Source organism: Sander vitreus, chromosome 12, assembly GCF_031162955.1.
Source record: "Sander vitreus isolate 19-12246 chromosome 12, sanVit1, whole genome shotgun sequence".
Taxonomy (NCBI): Eukaryota; Metazoa; Chordata; class Actinopteri; order Perciformes; family Percidae; genus Sander; species Sander vitreus.
Window position 1 is genome coordinate 18,446,114 of NC_135866.1, and position 23,022 is coordinate 18,469,135.

The 23,022-nt window shown below is 38.8% G+C and overlaps 1 protein-coding gene across 1 annotated transcript in view; it reads left to right on the forward strand.

Moving 5' to 3' along the window:
* The first annotated feature begins 5,741 nt into the window (after window positions 1-5,741).
* LOC144526665 (collagen alpha-1(XI) chain-like) overlaps window positions 5,742-23,022 on the forward strand; it is an 84,796-nt gene continuing 67,515 nt past the window's right edge. Inside the window, 4 exon segments of the mRNA XM_078264278.1 lie at window positions 5,742-6,154; window positions 12,347-12,511; window positions 15,516-15,729; window positions 17,085-17,247. Coding sequence (XP_078120404.1) covers window positions 6,040-6,154; window positions 12,347-12,511; window positions 15,516-15,729; window positions 17,085-17,247 — 657 coding nt within the window. The 5' untranslated portion in view covers window positions 5,742-6,039.

Consider the following 23,022-nt stretch of genomic DNA (forward strand, 5'->3'; position numbering starts at 1 on the left):
AAACATGGCTATCCATTCATGAGAATGACAGACCAAGGCAGGGTTTCAGGCTGATTTAAAAAGACACCTGGAACTCCCATTGTTACTAGCTTGTAAGAGTATGTGTCCAAACAGCTTCAATGACTGCTAATAACAAGTTAAAATTAGCCAAATACCAAAATGCAGCTCAGCACACAGCTGGGTTCAGTAAATATGCCTATATGTATTTGTGTGAAACTGTTATCTTAAAAGGGTGATGGGTGGTTGGAAATGGAGTCTCCTCTGTGACTGCTTTTATGACTGGAAACCCTGCTTGCATAACCACTCATTAAGATGTCACATTGAATATACCTGTTTCAATAAAAAGCAAGCATACATTTTCTTAGTCAGTAAACTGTGAACAATGGCTTTTAACTCCAACATAAACTCCCACTCCCGCTTGTGTATCTTGACAGTTGTTCTTGACAATGTGGAAAGAATAACTGTCTGCCTAAATGTCAAAACATTTACACCAACCTTGAACATAACACGGCAGTTTCTAATTTTTGACAGGTTTATCTTTAAGGTTCTCTGTGGAGTTTCTGACCACTAGTAGTCCTATGAAGCAATGTTCTGATGAGTAGGTCCCAGTTTTGTTTGTATCTTGTGCAGGCAACTACCCTTCATTGAACTGTTTCCTTGCTGAGTTGGGATTGTAAATTTAGAAAATGTATTTGGCTAACATAGACTGCTTAAGCCTATTAGCTTCAGCTGAACAGACACACATCGTGTCATCAACCCAGAGTCATGTTTCTGATCACCGAAAGTCCACTATTCCCTCTGCTTTTAGCTTTGGTTTGGTCTCCACCAACTCCTGAGAAAAACACATTTAACTTGCTAGGTGTTTAACTAACTTCACCAGTCAGTTGCTAACTACAGATGCTGTCCATGTTACTTTCATTGTCAGCAATTAGAATACAGTGGGTTTATCAGGGCTGGTTGGCTGAAAGTGGCTTAAGGACTGTGAGATTGATCCATTGGCTAAATTCAATTGGCAGGTCATAAAAAAAAAAAAAATAATAACCAAAAAGAGACAAAAGAGCACCTTAAGTTGTTAAAAATGAATAGTCGTTATTTCATTGAATGCAATACATCCAGATTAATGCAGCTTTATGGAAGACTGAATGTTGCTGAGCTGCATTCACATATGGTGATTCAACAGATTTTTTTTATTTACTTTTTACCACCTCAAACTTTGCCTAATTCCCGGTCGCTCAATAAAGATTGAACATCTGCACACACAACAATGTTTGTGAGAATAGTCTCATTCTAAACAATTCCTATTGTACAAATGTCAGAGTGAAGCTTAATTCTCTGAATATAAGTTTGTATGCAGAGCATCAAAGATGACACAGAGATTTATGCTTGACCACAATAAACAAGAGTAATGAGGAACATGCATGGCCTATAAAAACAGCAACTCTCAAAGTGCTTTAAATACAATAAGGTTCATGAGTTCAAGCATACTCAGTAAATAAGCTTTGTGTTTTCATCTGCCAAGTTCTCTGCTTTGTCTTTTGCTCTTTTCTCTTATCTTTTGCAATATGTTTTGTGTCTCTTTTAGACCTTATCACACTTATTTGTTGTTCTAGATTAAAAACCTAAGGTCAGTAACTAAACACCCCCCCACCCCAAGTATGATAACAGGATATTAGTTAACGATAGTTTTTGTCTGTGCCTTGCTGCGTTTGTAAGCCTCCACATTCAGTCAGCTAGTCCCTCTCAGCTATCAGTTTTTACTGCTGAAGGCTGGAGACATGGGCTCAGGGAGACTTTGGCTCATGAAATATGAGATGCTTGGGGCATGTTTAGATTATGAAAGACCTCTCCACTTAACTCTCCATAACGCTCAGTTCACTGCTGAGAATAAAGGCATTCATCACACAGACTTGACAAGAAACAGGAAAATAGGATGGCCTCTCTTAATCTATGTCACTCCTCTTGTACACTTGAAGGTTGTTTTCTGTGATATCTGGTCTCTACTTTTGTAACTATACAGACCTACCTCTGTACTGCTATCAAGACTGCACCTTTCATCATGCAGTTTTGTTCTTGTCATATAGATTATTGTGTAAATGTAATTGTTTATATATTTACTATTTCAGCTCCTGTTTACAGTGTGTGTTCACTCTTTAGGTGTCCATAACACTCACATGATTTTGTTGGTGCCATGGCTCTAGGGATGGCGATGTTGGTCTGTCAGTCAGTCCACCACTTTGGTCCCGACTGAAATATCTCAACAACTACTGCATGGATAGCCGAGAAATTTGGAACAAATATGTATTGTCCCCACAATTCATTGACTTTTCCTCTAGTGCCACCATGAAGTTGACATTTTGGGTTATGGTAAAATTTCTCAACAACTATTAGATGGACTGCCATGAAACTGGGTACAGTCACTCACGTCCCCCTCAGGTTCAATTGTAATACATTTATTACACGGCTTGGTTGAATTCTTGATTCTGATTGGTCAATCACGGCATTCTAATGTAACGGACAGATTGGGGGTGATTGTTTAATTCATTTGTTTATTCTGCAATATGATTGATAGACACAGCTACCAATAATGCTGTCTCCTGTGGTGTTGTGTCGGCTGTTATGACTTTGCAATATAAAACCAGATGACCTTACAACATTTGAAATTAAAAGCACACCTTCCCACGTCCTAGCAAACACTAGGTGAGTTTGTCTGGGTACCACATGCATCTATAATAAGCATGCCTAGACAAACATACATTCCACTCAGTGGTTATGTGGTCTGCAGTGTCTAGTATGCATCCCTCTCCACCCCCAAGCCACACACTGCCTTCTAGCTGGATAATTCATGGTAAGGAAAAGCTCATGAGGTTACATCTACTTGTGATCTGGTAGAGAACATTAGAGATCAGAAGACCCTGTGGAAACTTTGTTCTTACTGCAGCTGTTTTTGGCATATTAATGAAGGGAAGGATCATTCAGCTGGATACATGAGTTTTAGGGCTCCCTGTCATCCAGGTGAAGTAGCTTTGAGCAACTGCTGATTTTCTATGTGCTCCAAGGTTGCTGACAGCCATGTGGTGGAAGCAAATAGAAAGTCATCGTCAATGAGGTGTTATAATGTGTGTCTTGAGGAAATGCTGTTGCACATTGAGTTAGAAGGCATTTTCTGGACACTGTATGGTGTTTCATAAGCATCACAATAAATGTACAGACATACAAGAAAATGGTTTGTCGTGCATTTGAGAGAACTTTTATTCTTAAACTCCTGAACTCAAACGAAAGCGAGCTGAATTTTATTCTGAAACTTGAAAGCACTCAGATTAAAAGCTGCCTGCAATAGAAAAACACAGCCACTGGGCAACATTTTCAAGACATTTTTGTTTTTATAGCTGCTCTAGGCTGAACCTTACAGGGAGTAGAGACTTATTATAGAATAATTATACAATGTCCTCTTGGAACACATTGGCAGTAAATGCATCAGTTGTAATCATATGCTTCCAACTACAAAGAGGGCAGCTCTAACGTCAAGTTATCCTGAAAATTGTAGACTGTCCCAAGAGACAAGAATCTGTAAGGAGCCGCTGGATGTCTGTCAGTACATTTTGTCAGCTGTCCTGTTTGAAAGGCAAACTGAAGACTTTCTTTTTGGTTGTTCAAATTTCCACTCTGCCAACACAAGAGGGCTTGTTAAATTAGACCAAGCATGTTGGGCCACAGTCCCAGGAAGCAACATGAACAAGAGGTTCTGACATTTTCTGCCAAACAACTTGAAACCATATTACAAAAAAGCCAACCATCTGCCAGAAAACCAATATGCACAGCCAGGCTGCATTCATGAAAGTTTTAGTACTGCTGAGCAAGCACAAGGTCATCACATCAGGTCTTAGATAAATGATGCAAATAGTTCAGACAGTCCAACATCACAGAATTAGCCTCATTCTATCCTACCAACAACAGTAATCCCTTTCGGTTCATATTTTCTTTTTGAGTATGATTGAAAACATGCATTTAATTGCATTTAGTGGGTAATTTCCTCCAAAGTAATTATTCCAAAAGTGAGAATCAAATCCTTTAGTACACTAGCAGTCAATTTTCATCCCATTGATGCTGTATGTTTGTCTTTGTTTTTAGCCATGCTATGTTGATCAGACTTTGGTCAGGACTGGAGTATCTCAGCAACTATAGGATTATTATGAAATTATGTGCAGACATTCATGGTTCCCAGAGGACACAGGCATTCATGTTCCCTTCAGGATAAATTGTAATAAAGTTGGTGATCCCTTTACTTTTCCTCCAGCGCCATCATCAGGTCAGACTCATTAGCACTTTGTGTTTATTGCTAATAAGCAAATGTTAGCATGCTAACCTAAGATGGTGAACAGTTTACCTGTGTGACGTTAGCATGCAGACATTAGCATTTAGCTCAAAGCACCACTGTGCCTATGTGCAGCCTCACCGATTTGCTAGCATGGCTGTAGTCCCTTAGTCATGTTTAACACTGGTGTCAATTTTCAACCCATTGATATTGTTATGTTTGTCTTGATCACACCTTTTTTTATTTCCATCACTACTATGGTTCAAAGAGTCAACTATAAAACTGAAAGTTACCAGTTTACATCCACAATCAGGTGGGGAAATGAAAGGAAGTTAATTGAGCAGCTGCCACCAAAGTGCCCATGAGCAAGATGTCTTCTCTTGTCTAGTAGAGCTGCACAGTGACCAACAGTAGAAAACTGTAGCTTTACAAAGTTGCAACCAGACGTAGTGTTTGAATATGCAAACAACTGCTTGTGTATGGCCCTAATGAATCAGACCACTACACTACACAACCCTGGAGTCTAAAATAACTCAATCAAGCCACACTTACATGAACAAAAGCATTTGACCTTATTCTGAAAGAAAGTCCAGACATCTAGCCATTAATCTGCATTTTTATACTAAAGCCCTATTAGTCTTTGTCCAAACTATTTGTATTTAATTAGCCACACCTGCACTGTGCTGTACTAAAACTTTACTTTAGCATACTTAAAATCTGCTAAGCCTGTGGTTCTAATTTCTGCCTTGTGATAAAACACGTAAACACTGACACATTTTCTGAAATATGGTTTGGGTTTGTGAGACAATGGCTGCCATCACACAGTTAAATCCATCTTTCATCAGTACATGAGGAAATCCAAATTGAGGGGAGGACTCTATAGCTACCACCTGTGCTTCCATTCTTTGTTCCAGACATCTTTAACCATTAATTATTTTCAGGCCTCAGGAGCCCTGCTTTCATAAAAAAAATCTAAGGGCTCCTTTGAGGAAACTCCTATAGTTTGGAAATCATTTCATTTTGGCTATTGGGGCTTTTATATTAGCCATTGGCCAGTGTAGATGTTATTCAGGCTATTTTCAAATTCTTTGGCTTTTAGGAAACCTCTAAAAAAACATCTCCACCACTTAATTTGCATGTTGCATTTAGTTTATTACCACTCTGCCCATTCTTATAAGCTTATTTTCTTTCGGGAAAGTTGGGGCAATATCCTTTTATTTGCTGTATTTTCCTTTAAAACTTTGTAAACGACTGTAAGAAACGTGTTTAGGAGCGCTTCTAGGATGTTTCCAAGATAATTCACCGGGTCCTGTAATTAGGTTGCACTGGGATGTAGTGATGCTCCGCTTGTTGCTGTTGCACAGGGGGCGGGTCCCGAGACAACATTCCCGACTGGTGATTTGATGAACGGAGGATTTTCCAGTGTCAGTATCTTAAAGTCGGTTCAGGTTCAGTGTTGCGGCGTTTGTCCAGCCTCCTGACGGTGCGCAACTCTCAGGGAACAGAGTGGTTTCCCCTTTTTTTATGAAAGCCCTTCACCATCAGTCTGAGAGCTGGGCTTAAGGGGGAGCGGATCTGAAGGGCCCAGTCTGGCTGTGAGAGACATCCTTAGACTTTCACATATGGCGCTGTAATATAAGCACACTTTTGTGGATTGTGGAAGGGACCGAATTTGGAAGGGAGCGAATTTTATCAAAAGTCGCCCGTTTTCTGTACAGGCGTTCATCATGGAGATGCAAAGGTGGACCACCAGGTGGAAAACGAAAAGGTGGCTATGGGATTCAACGATAATCGCAGTGGTCACATTAAGTTTAATTCTACAAGCTGCCAATGTCAGAGCAGGTAAGAAGCTACTCCACGCCGCAGTCACTGTGCCAACTCCTGTGCATGCTGTACAGCTTAAGAGCGTCCTAGCTGGCGGCTAGTCCATAGGTGCCAGCGATCGACCATTTACTTTAGTTTAGTAGACTGCCAATGGCTGGCAAGGAAAGTCACCATAAATCAGCTTACAAACCTTTTCAGCTGCTCAATAGACCTGTCCAACTTATCCAACTTATCTATATCATACTTAGCCTACTACTACTACTACTGTGTGTGTGTGTGTGTGTGTGTGTGTGTGTGTGTGTGTGTGTGTGTTGATATTCAAGGCAATTTATCTTATGATGACTGAATTTGTTTTTAGTTGTTTAAGTTTATTTTTGAGTGACACCAAACTGAACCTATATCACATGGCTGCACCTGCATCCAAGTTTAGTAACTTTTGTGTCTCTAAGATTGTTGATGACTTTGAAACGTGCCTTTACACTTTAACAATATAGGCAAATGAGTATCTAAGTGGGAAAAGTCTGCCATCGACGTGTGGTCAGCAAGGAGAGACTGACAGTGTTGATTTCGTCTTGACACAATACTCTGGTGGTCCGCGTAAAAAGTGTGCCTAAAAATGACGTGAGCAATGGTAGCGCTTACTAGCGGTGAACATACTGCGATTTACATGCACATCATTTTGGAAGCTAATGTTATCACAGAAGAAAATAATATATTTGTGTATTTGTGTTCCACTTTACCACTTGGCAGTAGCCTACTAGAAACCCTTAAGGTTTCACGCATACTTTTACGCACGACGTATGATGATATAACTAGTAGCCCACACGTTTTTCCAAAAAATCAGTAAAGCAAGAGCCTAATAGTTAAATGGAATTCACTAATTCATAAAATTGGCACAACATTGTTGTTTTTTATTTTGTCTAATAAGCTGTCAGCTGCCTTGCTGTCAACAGAGTTTTACTGTGGTGTGTTTTGTGATGATGAGTATTCTGATGCTTTATATAATACACTGGGCACAACACTGTGGAATTCTGGGAGTGAAATTCATATTCTGGCCTGAAGGATCACCATCTTTCCACATTATTCGGGCTCCCACTAAGTCCAAGGGGGCGTTGATGGAAAAAAGAAAACTGAGATTTTTTTTGCTTTAAAAACACATATGTGGGTCACATTAACTACTTCCTTTGTCTGTGAAGTCTGATGAACATCCATCCAGTACTGTGGCTTTAGCCCGGTTGAATTTCTGTGTCTATTTGGATGCGTGTTGCTTTTTAATATTTGTGGTCAGTTTGTCATCAGTTATTATGCAACCTTTCAAAAAATGCCTTCTTGTATCAGAGCCATATTACTGACAGAATTTTTTTTAAATTTATGACTTAATGAAAATGTTAATCAGAAGCTAATATACAATATTTGGTGATTTGTGTAATGTATTACATCCTGTCTAGACAGTTCCTGTCTTAAGTCCCACCTTGTTTTGAATCATTGTTTTTACTGTACATATCCTATGATACATAAATAAATCATTCAGCAGAGCGCAATTTGCATAGAGTGCCCCCAAAATGAAAAGATCATAAAAGCCATTACCACAGTGGCATGGCTTGCCCATTGCCCATCTTCCTTCACTCTGACTGATATTTAAACTAACCATAATTGCATGATGTGCTAGCAAACATTTACAGGCTTTCCAGTGTACTTTAATTGCTGCCTATTGCTGCCAACTCACTGGAAGCCAGTGACACAAAAAAGACTGACAAGACATCCCAATATGTTGCTGCACAACCACAGAGACATTAAGTCAGAATGTCATGGATTGAAAAGTTAATCACAAGTCTAAACCTAAACATTAAACTGTATGGCTTTGAAGAGATAGAGAGTGCTGGAAAATTTGACTATACAGCTGAAAATGGTATTTAAATGTTGCTGCTGGTGAAATTGCTTTCATGATTTACATGGATTCTCCTGTCACTACATGCTTCCCTGCCTCTGGGGAAATCCCACTTCTTTGTCATGTTAGCTTGTTAACATGGCAGATAGTATATCACAAGTCCCCGACAGCAGTCAGGAAGATGTGTCATTAAAAATCAGAGAGACTGACAAATTATCCCTCAGACAAGACTGTGGCTAGTCTGAAGCTGCTTTGATACCTTCAGCACGAGAGAACTGTCTTCTCTCTGTTGTGGTTTTCATCCTTATCATTAGAATATGGGTTATTCCTTTTTAAGAAGAAGGTGGAAGAAGGGGAGTGTTTTTTTCAGCATGTGTTGAGGGTAAAGCATGCTAGCTCCAACAAAGCTGAAAAGCATTTAAAAAGGTATGCCTAATTCATTTGGGGTCTTTAATGGTTTTGGGATATTGCCTGTTTTTCAGGGCTTCTGTGAAGCGATGGTTGTGGAAGGAGAGGAGCTGAGGAGTCGGGGGTGCGGGTAGGGGAGTGTGTGTGTGTCGGGTGGGGGGGAGGGGAGGGGGGGTGGGGGGTTGTGTCTTGGCCAATTCAGCACATCTGGAATATATGAGGCCTTGAGGTATGCAGTAATGCAGAAAGGCATTCTGAAACTGACAAAGAGACCTTTAGTACAAGCTTTCTATTTTTTTTTCCAAGAACCAGTAGCTCTGTACTTGGGACAATATTCAGATGAGCCACAGACTATTTTCTTTTTTATGAGGCATTTTGTGTGAGGTTTTAATCTTGGCGTTTGGTACCACACATTTGTATTTTATTCTGTCTGTGTTCAAGTCAGAAATGTCTGTTTAATTGCTCTTTGTGCAGTGTCAGTCATACAGCCTTTGTTAATCCATCTCTCAGTTGAAATTAAAAGAAAAGATATGCTGATCTCCCAACAGTGCAGCTTGATTGATGGTTATACTCATACAATTTACAATTTAAATTAATGAACTGTGCCATCAGATGATCTGGAACCACATCAGCATAAATTACTCCAGTCCTTTCCATCACTTAAAAAGCAAATCTGCACAACTTCAAATGAGCTAAAATTTGAGACACGATCCCCGAGCATGTGCTGGAATCAAGCGAGTTTGATTCACCACTCAAGCTGCTATTTTTCTGGTCACAGGAGAAGTAGCTACAGGGATGGGGCCTTCTCCGTTTAGTCTCATGTATGTTTTAGTTGGGGGGTATAGGGAGTGGTGCCAGTACCATAATGGGTTCAGCATGTGTACTTTTAGCTCCACCCATTAGACCCCCTCCTGGTCACTAAAAGCGAACAGGAACTGCATAATCAGCAGTTCCTGGCTTCACGTGCCACATGACTTACAAAAACGGAAAATATAAACAGGCGTATATTTTTTACAATAAAATTCCTTTAGCTTTTACTAGAGATTGATGTTGAAATGTTTAGTTAAGAGGTACTATAGAAAAGTATGGTAAAAGTACAGACTAACACAGTTTAGGGTCTACATTTTGCATTAAAAGAAATAACATGTCGTTCTTCCATTGATGGGGGAAAAAGGGGTTTTGACGCTCTACTCCTTTATTTGATTCATCTATGTCTCTTGACCAAACTTTCTTTCTGTTTCGTGCAGTTTAATGGAGTATTATAAGGTGGATGAGGAGATTTCCTGCAATGTGAAATTCAAGAAACTCTGCTGTCTGATCCCTTGAAAGATTTTTCCACAATGCTTGCAAGCCGGTATCAAACACATGAATCTAAAATTTTTTCAAGGAAGGGAGATTTCACATTAAGTCTGTTATCTGACATTCCTTTAAGACCTTATCTTACCAGTGAGATTTAATATGAGCATTCATACATTGTTTATCATTGCTAGGCCTTTTGAAGAGGACTCACTGAAAAGACATATGAGTCATGTGATGTCTGGTTGTGCTGGTTTCTGCTGCTGTGGTTTTTGTAACAGTTAAACAAGTAGCATTTAATACTTGGGTTGCACTGAGTTTGGTATGGAGTGGAAATTTAATTATTAGTCATTTTATTATCTGCGTTGGTCCTCTGTTAGCTTTTAATATTCCCTTCTTAGTTGGATACAAGAGTTTCTGGACAGTTTGTAGATCACATTTTTCTTTAGGCCATTATATACTGCAGTGTTGATGTGCAGCCTTAAAGTCTTTGTTTTCACTTTAGTATATTAACAGTGCAATAGCACAGATATTGCAGTGAATCTCATTAAATTACAAGGCAGCAAATGTTACAACATTTATGGCTTAGAAAGTGTTTGATCTGTCATTTTGAGTAATAGTTATCATATTAATAGCAATTTAGAGACCCCATACCAACAGAGATATGAATTAATAAACCATAGTTTTGTTCATGACTGCTTATTTAAAGTGAGATTAGAAGAAGATTAGAAGGAATAACACATTTAAACGTTCAATACGCAATAAAACACCCTTGCTCACTTCACTTACTCAGGGGTTTTACTACTGCTGGTCTGGTCTGACTACGCTTATGGCTAATGTTAGCAAATATTAAATTTTAAATAGATACTTGTGTGTAACTGACATTACTGAGTCAGTATTTTGTCTTCATAACTCTTCTCTACAATTATTACTGTTGCTATAGGCTACATGTTAGCATTTGCCGTTATCCTGTAGCCTTATTGTGACTTTTTGCCACAGTAGCTGGTGATCAGCAAAAGTTACATAGTCTTGCTTTAAATATTTGGGTTTGAAATATATAAAACCTGCTTATAAACACTATAGCTAGACCGATAATTTGCTAGGTAGATGCACATGTGTATTTTACAGTGAATGGATCACTTAAGTTAACACTGTAAAGTCCAGACAAGTATTAACCTACTGTAAGAACAACACTGTCGCAGTCACAAAACACAAGCCAGAATGAAACAATTTGTTCAAACCTTGAATTAACAGCCTCCTCTTACTGTATATTTCGAAGCGCACACACTCAAGCAGACATGCGTTAAATCAGGAAAGGCGTTGCGCTGTACGTCAACACTCCTTATATTACTCCTTATTATAGTTTATACACTAGCCTTAAAACATACCCCTTTTAGGCTTCTTAAATTCCCCATAATCACACTGTAACTAATGATGCGCCTCAGGGATTGGGAGAGATACAGTAGAGGTTAAAGAGAAAAACATTTACAGAATGGGACAGAGAACGGCACTCAGAATAAAGAGTAAAAGTCTCAGGAATGAAGGTAGAGCTGGACTATTGCAGGAGAGAGAATAAATGTGAAACAGTGTTTATGGCTGCACTGCACAGTAGTCTGACTCCTGAGCACCAGGTCCATTGATAGAAATGAGTCTAGTGTTAAGAAGCTTGTAAAGCTGCCCCCCTCTGCGCTCACTTTATTCCAAAGACCCAGTGATCAGCAGCAATGAGTTTTATCATCCCATAGATGCTGTGACTTTTGGCTGTGGAGGTGAGGAGGGGGCCAATTATGTCTGCTGAATGGTTACCAACATTTTTACTGCTCCTCTGACAAGGTAGCTCATAAACAAACAACTGGTCGGACTGACCGATTTGGCCAACAGTCAAGGAGTCTAATGGGTGTACATGTTGACTTATCATCAAAATGCCAGTTCTGATTGGATTTTCTGTTAACTGCTGTAATATGCTTACAGTGTACTGTAAAATAGCATGCAGCTTTTACAACATCCATTATAATAAAAGCATTTACTTCTGTAATGTCATATATCATCTTTATTGTTGAATTTATAAATATTTGATTGTTGTATGTATTTTTATACATTTATTAGATTTCTATTAAATTAAATTAGTTTACTTTTTATTGTAGCAGCATATGCTGCGAGTTATACCTTTAGCAGTCAATATAATGTTCGTTTTCTTAGCACATGATGCAGTCAGCGTGCGTTTCAAGCAGACTGAGAATTTACTTTGACATTTACGAGTTTACTGGGAAACAAATTTACAATCTGAATTATGATTAGGAAAGTCATGTTTTCCAATCTAAACAACTGCATTTGAATGCACCATATAACCGTTTCCCAAGATGTACACTCTGAGTTGCATTTTTACATATACATTTTAAAAGTATAAATACATACAAAAATACAAGAAACAAAACTCCTAAAAACTTGTTTAGTTGGGAACAAAGCTATTTCAGTGTCCCACGCAAATAAGGAACACTGACTCAGCACTTTAACAAATGCATTCTCCAAAAAGCTTATTGCTATGCAAATGTCATGAAATGTTTCGCTGCCCAAATATCATTGGGTAATGTAATCAATTCTTTGTTCTGTCTCCTCAGCTGAACCAGTAGATGTACTAAAGGCTCTAGACTTCCAGAGCGCTCCTGAAGGAATACAGAAAACAACAGGCTTCTGCACAGTCCGGAGAGGATCCAAATCCAACATCGCTTACAGAGTGGGAAAACAGGCTCAGATCAGCGCTCCAACCAAACAGCTCTTCCCAGGTAACCTCGCTCCTTACCTCACACAGATCACGTGCATTTACACTGAAGCTAAACCAAGCAACTTTGCCCAATCAGAAGAAAATGGATCTCACAAGAGAACTCCGTAATTAGTTTAGATGTAAGGAAACTGCCACAGAATTCACCGGATCATCTTAGTTTGTTACGCTTTATACCAAAGATATGAAAAGAGGCTGTAAATAAAGAAGTTGTAATGTTGGTGCAGCATTTTCTTGAGGGAGGAGAATGCCTGACATGTCAGGTGTTATACCCGCACTGTACATCAGGTAAGCGAGAACTATGGTTCTAAACCTTTTTTGAGTCACGAACCCCCAGAATAATGAGGTTGGTGTTCGCGACCCCCCTCGACAACGAGAGAAAGAGAGCTGCAAGCTGGTGTAAACAGCTGTTTCTACATGCCTCCCCCTGCTGATTTTGAGTGATTTTTCTGAATGCTCTAAACAAATAATGCTTTGCTTTAATGTTTAGTTTGAGTTTTAGCAGCTAGCACATAGCCTTGTCCAATGTGCTCCAGGCTCTGTGGATGTTTGATGCATTTGTGACTTTTTCTCTCCCCGTGACCTGCCTTCAGACCCCTTTCTGTGTTCCAGGACCCCCTGATTTACAAATGAAGCTCTGAATATAACACATGAAATGTACCAAACACACACAGTAATGTAAAAACCATTCCCCAGTCTAGAATATGTTATTTAATTTTTTTCTCCCCAACCATTTAGCGACCCCCAGAAATGATCTTGCGACACTCTTGGGGGTCCCGACCCCCAGATTGAGAACCACTAAGATTATACAATCTCATTGTAAAACAAGCTACATGGCCGTTAAACAGGACTAAATCTGTAGCCATGCTAGTCACTATGTGAGGCTTTACTTAGGCACAGCAGTGCTTTAAGCTAAATGCTAACGTTGGCGCGCTAACATGCTCACGATGACAATGCTGTTAAGCAGGTGTAATGCTTACCATGTTCACCATCAATTTGAAATTTGAGTGGTAGAGATATTTCAGTCAAGACCAAAGTGGTGGATCAACTGACTGACAGATGGACAGTTTGACATTGCTATCCCTAGAGCTAGAAATGTTATGTCTACTCTAACAAATAATTGTTTGGATGAAAATGAAACAGATGCTTTTGTTTACTGTCTTGAACCACTTATTGGCAAAATAGAAACATCTTCACAATATTTAAATTTCAAAATAAAATAGCAAAAAATGATGACTAACTGTAATGAAAACCCTCCACTACAAACACCTGACTTCTAAAATGCAGTGCAGACGTTCAGCAATTATTTTCTAGAAGATGCGTTGGTGTTTCAGTAGGCTCCAAGAGCCCATAGGGGATGAGAGTCACTCAGCACATGGTGTATGAAATGTCATGTAAACATATGATTCAAGTAAGAAGAGCAACACCAGATTTGTATTTGATATTTTGGGAGAACACACTTGTTACAGAAAATCAATGAGATGAATATCTCTTCTGATGTTTTGTGGACTGATCTTGTCAATAAAGTATTTGTACTCAAGTTTGATTGCTGGCAGACTCCAGTGCACTGGGTTGGGCTGATGATATCATACTGAGTGTGTATTGCCTGACTTAAAGTCTACTGCCCGGCTGGTTGTGAGAAATAAAAGCCATATTTATTTTATTAGTAAAGAGTCCACTTAGAGAAATAAAAAAATGATTTGACTGTAACAATTTGATTTGCTACTTTCTTACACTCATTGCTACTCATAAACTAATCCGAAAGTGGACAAGACTTCTGTCATTACTGATGGCTGTAGCCTGTAGAAAACCAATGAGCTGTTGAGAGATGTGCTATTTGTCAATATCCAATCTTGCCAGTTGCTTTTTTTTCTAGCTGAAATATGAAACATGGTGTATTTAAGCACAAATACAATGGAATATAATATATAACAATAATACATTCATACATCAATTGGAAGCCTGTTAATTTTTTTTATTCCTGGGGCAAAGTGTAGAAAGAGCTCCCAATTGCTTACCTACCCAACACTAACTTGGCAAGAAAATGTATAGACATTTATTAGGTGAGTGCTGTTGAATAAATTGTCCCAGTCTGTGTTGGTTTTTCTTCAGTTTGGTTTGATGTCAAAGAATAAAAATAAAAAAAAACTGTTCAAAAATAGTGTGAGGTATTAGAACTAAATTTCTGTGATTTTTGGCATATACTGCCAGCACACCTTACACTTTCAGTACCGGAAATTTGAAGCTCTAATTAAGCGTGAGAGGTGAGCCATTGTAGGTGCCGTGGAAACAAAGTGTCAAAATGTCCTCAGCCAGAATAACTGGACTTTTATTTGATCAGGATCACATATTTTGTCATTCAACCCAGCTATTATGGTTTGAAAAAATATGACGTTTGAGTATTTACAGCCCTTGTAAAAATTATTGTGGATACATCAACACTATTGAGTCCTTTCAGGGGATGCCAAGGTCTCCTTCAGCTTCCTCAATAAACACTGATCCAGGTCCAGTTGTCTAGACATTGGGGTTTAATGTGAGAAGAGAAAGTTAGAGAGCTAATAAACTTGCCATTATTCACTTTAGTCATTAGAATACAATTGCCCTTGTAATGACATCAGTAGAAGACTTATGAGTAAATGACAGGACATAAGGTGAAATGGAGTCTGCATTCCATTTCTAGCTTCATATTCACTGTACACTGTAACTTAACAGAGTGGCATCAATGTCATCTAATCTCAGCAAGAAGATTTATTTTACTCTAAATGTCAAACTATTCCTTTAACTTAAAAAAGTAAGGTAGCCAATAAACCAACATCCACACAAGAGCTTTTTAAATAAAAATACTGTGGTTATACTGGGAGGTTCCCATGTGAGTAATTGTGTTAATCTGAAGCAGAGCAATGCTATAAAAACCTCTGACAAAAATGTGCACCTACATTTTGTAACTAAGTATCTGTGGTCTTTACTAACATACCAACCTACATGCCTGCTGCTTGTTCAACCTTCAGGAGGAGATTTCCCAGAAGATTTCTCCATCCTGTTCACCATCAAGCCCAAGGCTGGCCTCCAGTCCTTCCTACTGTCCATATACAACCAGCAAGGCATCCAGCAGCTTGGCGTAGAGGTGGGCCGTGCCCCCGTCTTCCTGTATGAGGACCAGCATGGCAAGCCTGCCCCAGAGGAGTACCCCCTGTTCCGCTCCATCAACCTTGCTGACGGCAAGTAAGTAACTGACTGCTTCTCAAGAGGGCTTGTACTTGTTGGCTCAGATGTGGGTGGTTGATTTTTATGTCCCCTGGATTTCTGCTTGTCTGTGTCCCATTTTCAGTGTTGAATGTAAAAGCTCAAGTTTGTTGTGAAGCTTGTGTGATTGGCTCAAGAGCAAAGCAACACATTTTTAGGCTCATCTTGAGCAATTTATAGGTTATGCTTTACATATTTTCTCAAGCACTCAGAACATAGTTAACTCTTCTTGCTAAACAGCTCTGAGGATTTATTATCATATTATGTTTGTTCAGTCATTAATACCATATGGAACAAGTTAGACAGTAATGGAAAATATATTGCTGGCAGCAATTTGATGACAGCCTTTTCTTTTCCAGATGATTTACATCAGCTGTATACTGATATGCAATACTAAGCAGGATCTTCGTAAATGGCATAGCTGCCCAATGATGCTGATACAAATCACTATTAAAAGTTGCCATCAATTATTAGCACTAATACCAACAGAAATGATTCCATCACTGGCTGTTTGTCTGCAATGGATTACATCATGAACAAAAACATTACAGTTTAAATATACAAAGTACATCACATTCATTACATTAATTTAAAACATTGCTATTGATGTAGCTTCCAGTAATGTGCCTCTTATAGCCTACATTTTGACACATTCCAAATGTAATGAAACTACCTCTGTATTTATGAACAAACCCATGCAAAAGCAGTGATATATTAGAATTGGTATAATTTTTTAATTAATTGGGTTTGCATATGCTTTTTCTGATTCTCTCTGGCATGCTGTATCACCATATCTAAAATATTTCCCCAAATACTCAAAGGTATGGAACATGTGGACATTCAAAAGAATAGTCTGACATGTTGGAAAATACACTTAGGCTACTTGTTTTCGAGCCAAGAGTTAGATGTGAAAGTCAATACCACTCACGTCTGTAAGATAAATATAAAGCTACAGCCAGCAGACGATTAGCTTAGCATAAAGTCTGGACGCAGAGTAAAACTGCTAAGATGAGAGGTAATGTGTTCATTAGTGAGCTTTAGAGCTAATGGTAGACATATTTAGTTACTTTCGGACAGAGCCAGGCTAGCTCTTTTCAGCTACTTCCTGTCTTTATGTTAGGTTAAGCTAGGCTAATCAGCTGCTGGCTGTAGCTTTATATTTTGCGTACAAATATAAGAGTGGTATCAATCTTCTCATCTAACTCTCAACAATAACGCATTCCCAAAGTGTCACACTATTCCTTTAACCATAGACTGGCAATTGTCTTTAAAAGGATAGGAAGTGCCATTCTGGTTGTATTTCTGACCTCCTTCTTTGCTCCCCTGCTGCACAGATGGCATCGTGTAGCTATCAGCGTAGAGAAGAAGAGTGTCACCATCATCGTGGACTGTAAGAAGAAGGTGACCAGGCCCCTTGGCAGAAGTGACCAGGCCGTCATCAACACAGAAGGCATTACTGTCTTTGGCACCAGAATCTTGGATGAGGAAGTCTTTGAGGTAAGGGGGCCACAATGAATCCTTATTCTCCTGGATTAAGCTAGCTGCATTGTGACGACTATGATGTGAATGGGTTTAAAGTAATGGGAATGGGAAATGCACTTATTTGCCTTTTCTGTCGAGAAGTAGGTAAGAAAATGGATGCCATAGTCAGATATGAAGGTGGTACCAATCGTCTCCTCTAAATGTCAGCAAGAAAGGGAATAAGTGTGCTTCCCAAAAATCTTTAACTATCCCTTAAATGCCCTCCTTGGTTGTAGCAGTGCGGAGGACTTAAGTATGATTTATGTCAATGGCTAAATTATCGTTTATTGTTATCTTCTTGCTTTTTCGGAAAAATATAATATAATTAACTTCTGTGGTAAGAGTCTGCCTCAAGATGTCTTCATCATCTCCACAGGAGTGTCTTTCACAAATATAATGCAGACATTCACCACTAAATATGTTTTAAGGGAGTTTGGAAAGCTCACCTAGATGCAAGATATTTCTCAATTCTTGATAAGTATAGATGTACTAGGATGTAATAGAAAGCACATTGTGAATCTGACTCTCAATGAATCTCATTTACCATTGTGAAAAGGGGAAATTTAAGTGTCTAATATTTTAAGTCCAAAAGCTTTAAGACCGGACATTTTTATTTGTCTTTCATTAACTTGGGCATACAGTAATGGTGAATTTTATTGGCCAGAACAACAATATTGGCTTTGTGTACTTGAGTCATGGGCAATGTCTGTGGAAAGGTAACTTGCACAATGTGTTGTTCAAAGTGCTTTCTTTTTTGGTTTGGATTTGTCTGAATAGTTGACTTATTAAAAGAAGGATTGAGGTATTATAGGATTCAATTGTTCATATTGGACAGTGTGTTATTTGAAATGCATGGATTTTGCCACTATTTGGGAGAGGATTTTTTATATTATTCCCTCAATAGCTGTGACTATCATAGCTCAGAATCAGTTAGATAGAATTAGTGTATGGTTCCTGAGCTGGCGATTATGCAATGGAGGCCCTACCAGGTTTAGCACAGGTAGCTGTGAGCTGAGTGGAAAATGTGAGCTGAATGCTTGCTCTGAAGACAATAGCCTCTCTTTGATGTCTGCATGTGGAATGCTTGCTAAGTAGAACAGCCTGCAAAATGTTTGCCTCCAGGTCAGAGATGACGTTCCACAGTGGAGCCACTAGAAAATGGGATCCCACCCTTCTTCAGTGATAGGTTTTTGGCAAGTAGATCACATTGCTGGATATAGCTGTTAAAAGTACAGACAAGTTTAGGACATGATAAGAAGAGTTAATTTACAGCAATATTTTGTACATTTGACATGTACTGTAATATTAAAGTATAATGGGCACAACCATAGCAAATTGCTGAGTGAAAGCCACAGTGATTAGATTTGGGATTGTAGTTAAGGTAATTGAGAGTTAAGTGGAGAGGCTAAAAGTAGCTTAGTACTTAGTATTTCAACAAGCCTTTTCTATTTTAAATGCTGATTTAAGACCGTCCATTTGGCTTTTGTGAGTGCTCTTTGTTTGAACATATATTACATTTAATGTTGTTGAATTACAGTGTAATTTGTTTTCTTTACTTTTAAAAAACCTGGAGAAAAGAAAATATTTCCTTTTGTTCCCAGAGTTGAGTTTTTTTTGCACTCCACAATGTGGTTTTAATCAGTGTATCACACAATAGCAATGTTGTGGTGGCCTAGCTAGAAATGCAGTCATATCTTAAACTATAATTATTTTCACTTCAAGTTTGATAACCTTAGATTTGTTGATTGCAAACTGGCTACTTGTCGACACACTGCACTGCTAATAATGGCAATAAATTTTACTGGCCACACTATATTCTATACATAAAACCAGGTTTGTAAAGTAGATGTAAGCCATGTGTTTGGGTCGGATTTGTTGCTTATGGGATTATACTTTGGCATCCATTCTACAGCTGTTATAGGTATAGGCCTACTACAATGAGCACGTTGGAGGCTGTGGAAACTTTTGGAACTCTGCTGGCTGCACTATCTTCTGTGGATAAAGAAAATGTGAACATTTGAAACGTCTCCACAATCAGGTTATTGAGTCCAGTTCTCCCAAGGTCTTGTAAAGTATTTATGTTTAAATCCTATATAACTTCTAGATACGTGCTAAATGATGGATTAATTTAAACAGTGATTCTTGGAATTCCTATCCAGCTTCATTGTTTGGATGTTAGGTAGTAAAAAAGCCCATATCGGCTCCCCGATACTGTGATCGGGACCAGAACATCCCTAATGTTAGGTAATAAAGCTCTGCTGTGTATTGTGTAACAAGATACAACATGTCACTTTAGAGGTTTTTGTATGTGTGTTTTTGAACGGTGGAGAGAGCCAAGCTAGCGGTTTCCCCCTGCTTCCAGTTTTTTTGCTAAGCTAGGCTAACCGAATCCTGACTCCACTTACACACTTAACACAAAGACATTTTTTTACATGTCATTTAGCTGACGCTTTTATCCAAAGCGACTTCCAATTAGCTAGGCCTTAGTGCTGTCAACCTTGAAGGTGCAAACTCCAGACAGCAAGAATTTCTTTACAATTAATTTAGCATTCATTTATCATTTCCCAGAGGATGGCTCCCAATGGTTTAATTGAACCCTGACCTTTGTCAGGTCAAAAATGTCCCTTGACCAAAACTTTGGTCCATTATATAACATATCTTAAGATTTCGATAACATTTTATAAATTTGCTGTTGTTATTCATCCTAATGTGTTTTATGATCATCTGACATGTTCTCATGGATCCCACTGTAGCTATAGGAAAAGATGGAAGCCCATTCCTTAAAAAAAATAAAATAAATAAAAACCCTGACCATTTACAGCCCTAACTTAAGCATTAAAGGTATCTACTTCATATAGCATACCCATCTCAAGACTCTTACCTAAAGTTACCTTGGTAAATGGATCCAACATTTACTGCAGCTTGACTTAGAGATTTACAGTTATGAGAAAATATCTAAAACCTACCAGATTAAGAAATTGTGGCTAACCAAGCTTGAACTTTGGAGCCATTCCTTAGTGTAATTGCTGAGCTTGGCTGTGACAATTCTCACTAAAACTGCTTTTGAGCTGTGAGCACATGGCTACCTTACTGCAGTAGATTGCATAAGCAGGTGTCAAAGTTGGAAGCACAGGGGAGAGTGAAGGCTTGGGGAAAAAATGATCAGTGTGTGCTTAGTCTTGGCTCAGATTACACAGCTGTTTAAAAGATATGCTCACTGACCGGGCCTCCAAATGCCTTTTTTCCCCTTTCTTCTGCTTTTTCTTCTTTAAAGTAAAAGCTGCACGGTATTTGAATCATCTCTCATTTTTATGCAAATCCATTCTTCAGACTTTATAGGCTAGGGTGGGATTCTTTGCTTGTGCCGTGTGTGTGTGTGTGTGTGTGTGTGTGTGTGTGTGTGTGTGTGTGTGTGTGTGTGTGTGTGTGTGTGTGTGTGTGTGTGTGTGTGTGTGTGTGTGTGTGTGTGTGTAAGGAGGCAAAGCTAGTTTGTTTATATGTCTGTCATTACTGCATAGTAGATTGTTCCCAAACGCTGTCCCTCAAGCAGGACAGTCTTTGGCAGTGGCATCTAACAAGGCTCTGATGGGCTCTAAGCCTTAAAGTGAATCATTGTTTATGGTTGAGTTGGCAGGAAGAGAAACGGTTCGACTGTTTCTCATCTGCCTCAGTCACTTTTCACCCTCCAGTACTCGTCACAAAATGTTTTGGTTAGGGTTGTGTAATAGGAATATAGTAATTAATTTATATTTGAATGAGTGTAACTGAGAAAGATCATCAGTCACTGATATTTTCAACATGTGTATCTGACCTCCTTGTGCTGTAACCCTCACTAACTGGTCCCAGCACAGCCAGGAAATAATGGACCCAAGGTGCTTCTTAAAAAACCTTTGCTGATGGAAAGGAGCAAAGTGAGGAAAAAAAAACTGAGGGAGAGAAGTGACGGCAGAAGGGCAGTCAGACAAGCAAGCAGATGGTTCAAACAGTTCAACAGTTTTTTGAGCTACTGGCAGATGAAATGTTTTAATATTCGAAGGGTGCAAGACATTATGCCTCCAGTGCTTGAAAAGAAACTTTATCCTTGCACTGACCACAACGGCTGGGAGGAATCAGGAGAGTATTAAACATTTTCCTCTTCTCTGCTTCTTGGTTAATTGTTGTTGTACAGTTTTGAAATTCCATCTGTCTATTTGTTCTTTCGAGATGTACTCCCCTCCTGGAGAGTGGAAAAGTAGAATTTTTAGATGATAATATAAAGATAATACAGAAGTAAGTTATGCTTCAAGAGATACTGCACATTTGCACGATATGCATTTTAAAAGCAGAAACATCTGCCAGAGAACGTTTATTTGAGCAGCTGTATTCTGCATTGCCTCTGAGCTGGCCACATCTGGCTGATGATGGTTCAGTGTGGCAGGCTGGTTACAGTGACACCCATAAAGATTCCGTTTGAACTATTTCTTTGATACTGTAGAAAGTAGTTCCAGTGAAAGGTTTTTACTAGAGGTGTGACGAGATCTCGTCCCCATGAGATTTCACGAGATTAAACGTGACGAGATTTCTCGCGGAGGTAAAAAGTATCTCCCAATATGAGTACTAGAGATACCAGTATCGGTATCGGCTCCGATACTGCCTAAAACGCTGGTATTGGTATCGGGAAGTACTGGAGTTTATGCACCGATCCGATACCACGTAATAAAGCCCTAAAGAAAATATACATTAAAGTAGTTTATTTATGTTCTTTTTCCGTTATAACTGACTGTCAAACTGCATAATAAAAGAACGTTCTGTGGCATTCATGTTTCACAAAGAGTTTAACCTGAGCCAGACTGACAACAAAGATAGAAATCATATCACATCCATACAGGGATAGTAGTATACAGTTCTTAAAACATAATAAAATACATGACACACTGGTATCGGATCGGTACTCGGTATCGGCCGATATGCAAGTTCAGGTATCGGAATCGGTATAGGGAAGCAAAAAATAGTATTGGACCATCTCTAATCAGTACACAAGTGCAGAGCAGCATCCTTGAAATTAGCATAGAAAATTCCCCGACCATTCTATTTTCGTATTTGCTCCACCCTCTAACGGGCTTCTTCTTCTTTATTTCTCTCTGTCTACTGTACAATGAAACATTCAAGTACAAAACAACTGGTCTCAAATACTGCCAGAAAACACTTAGTTATGTTGTAACTTTGGTTCTCTGAGTGAAGAAACTATCTCTCCACCATACATATGGAATAAGCAACGGTGTAACTGTTGGTTATACAGGAGAGAAGCCAGTCATTTGAGTTTGTGGCAAAACCTTTCAGTGCTCATATTCATTTTGTGACTTTCAATTGAATGGACTATTTTTCCAGTCTTATTTCTTCATTGAAGTTTTCTGTAAAATAGTGTTAAAATCTCGTCTCGTCTCAAGAACTGGGTGTCTCGTCCCACCCATAGTTTTTACAGCAAGGTCTGTGGATTACCCCGAGTTGGGACATTATTTCTGGAAAAGCAAATATATACACCTTTGAGTATACCTCCAGAAATGACACTCTGTTGATAAAGTTCATAAATCAAGTATGGTCTCATAATTGTACTGTGTAATTGTAACTACATAATTGTTTATACCTTCAAATTAGTCCAACAAATGAAACGCAAATGGGAAAACACTCATGCCTCCTGTCATATCTGATCTGGCACCAACGAGAGCTATCTGCATCTAATCAAAGTTGTGCCTTGATTTTTGAGGTCAGTCA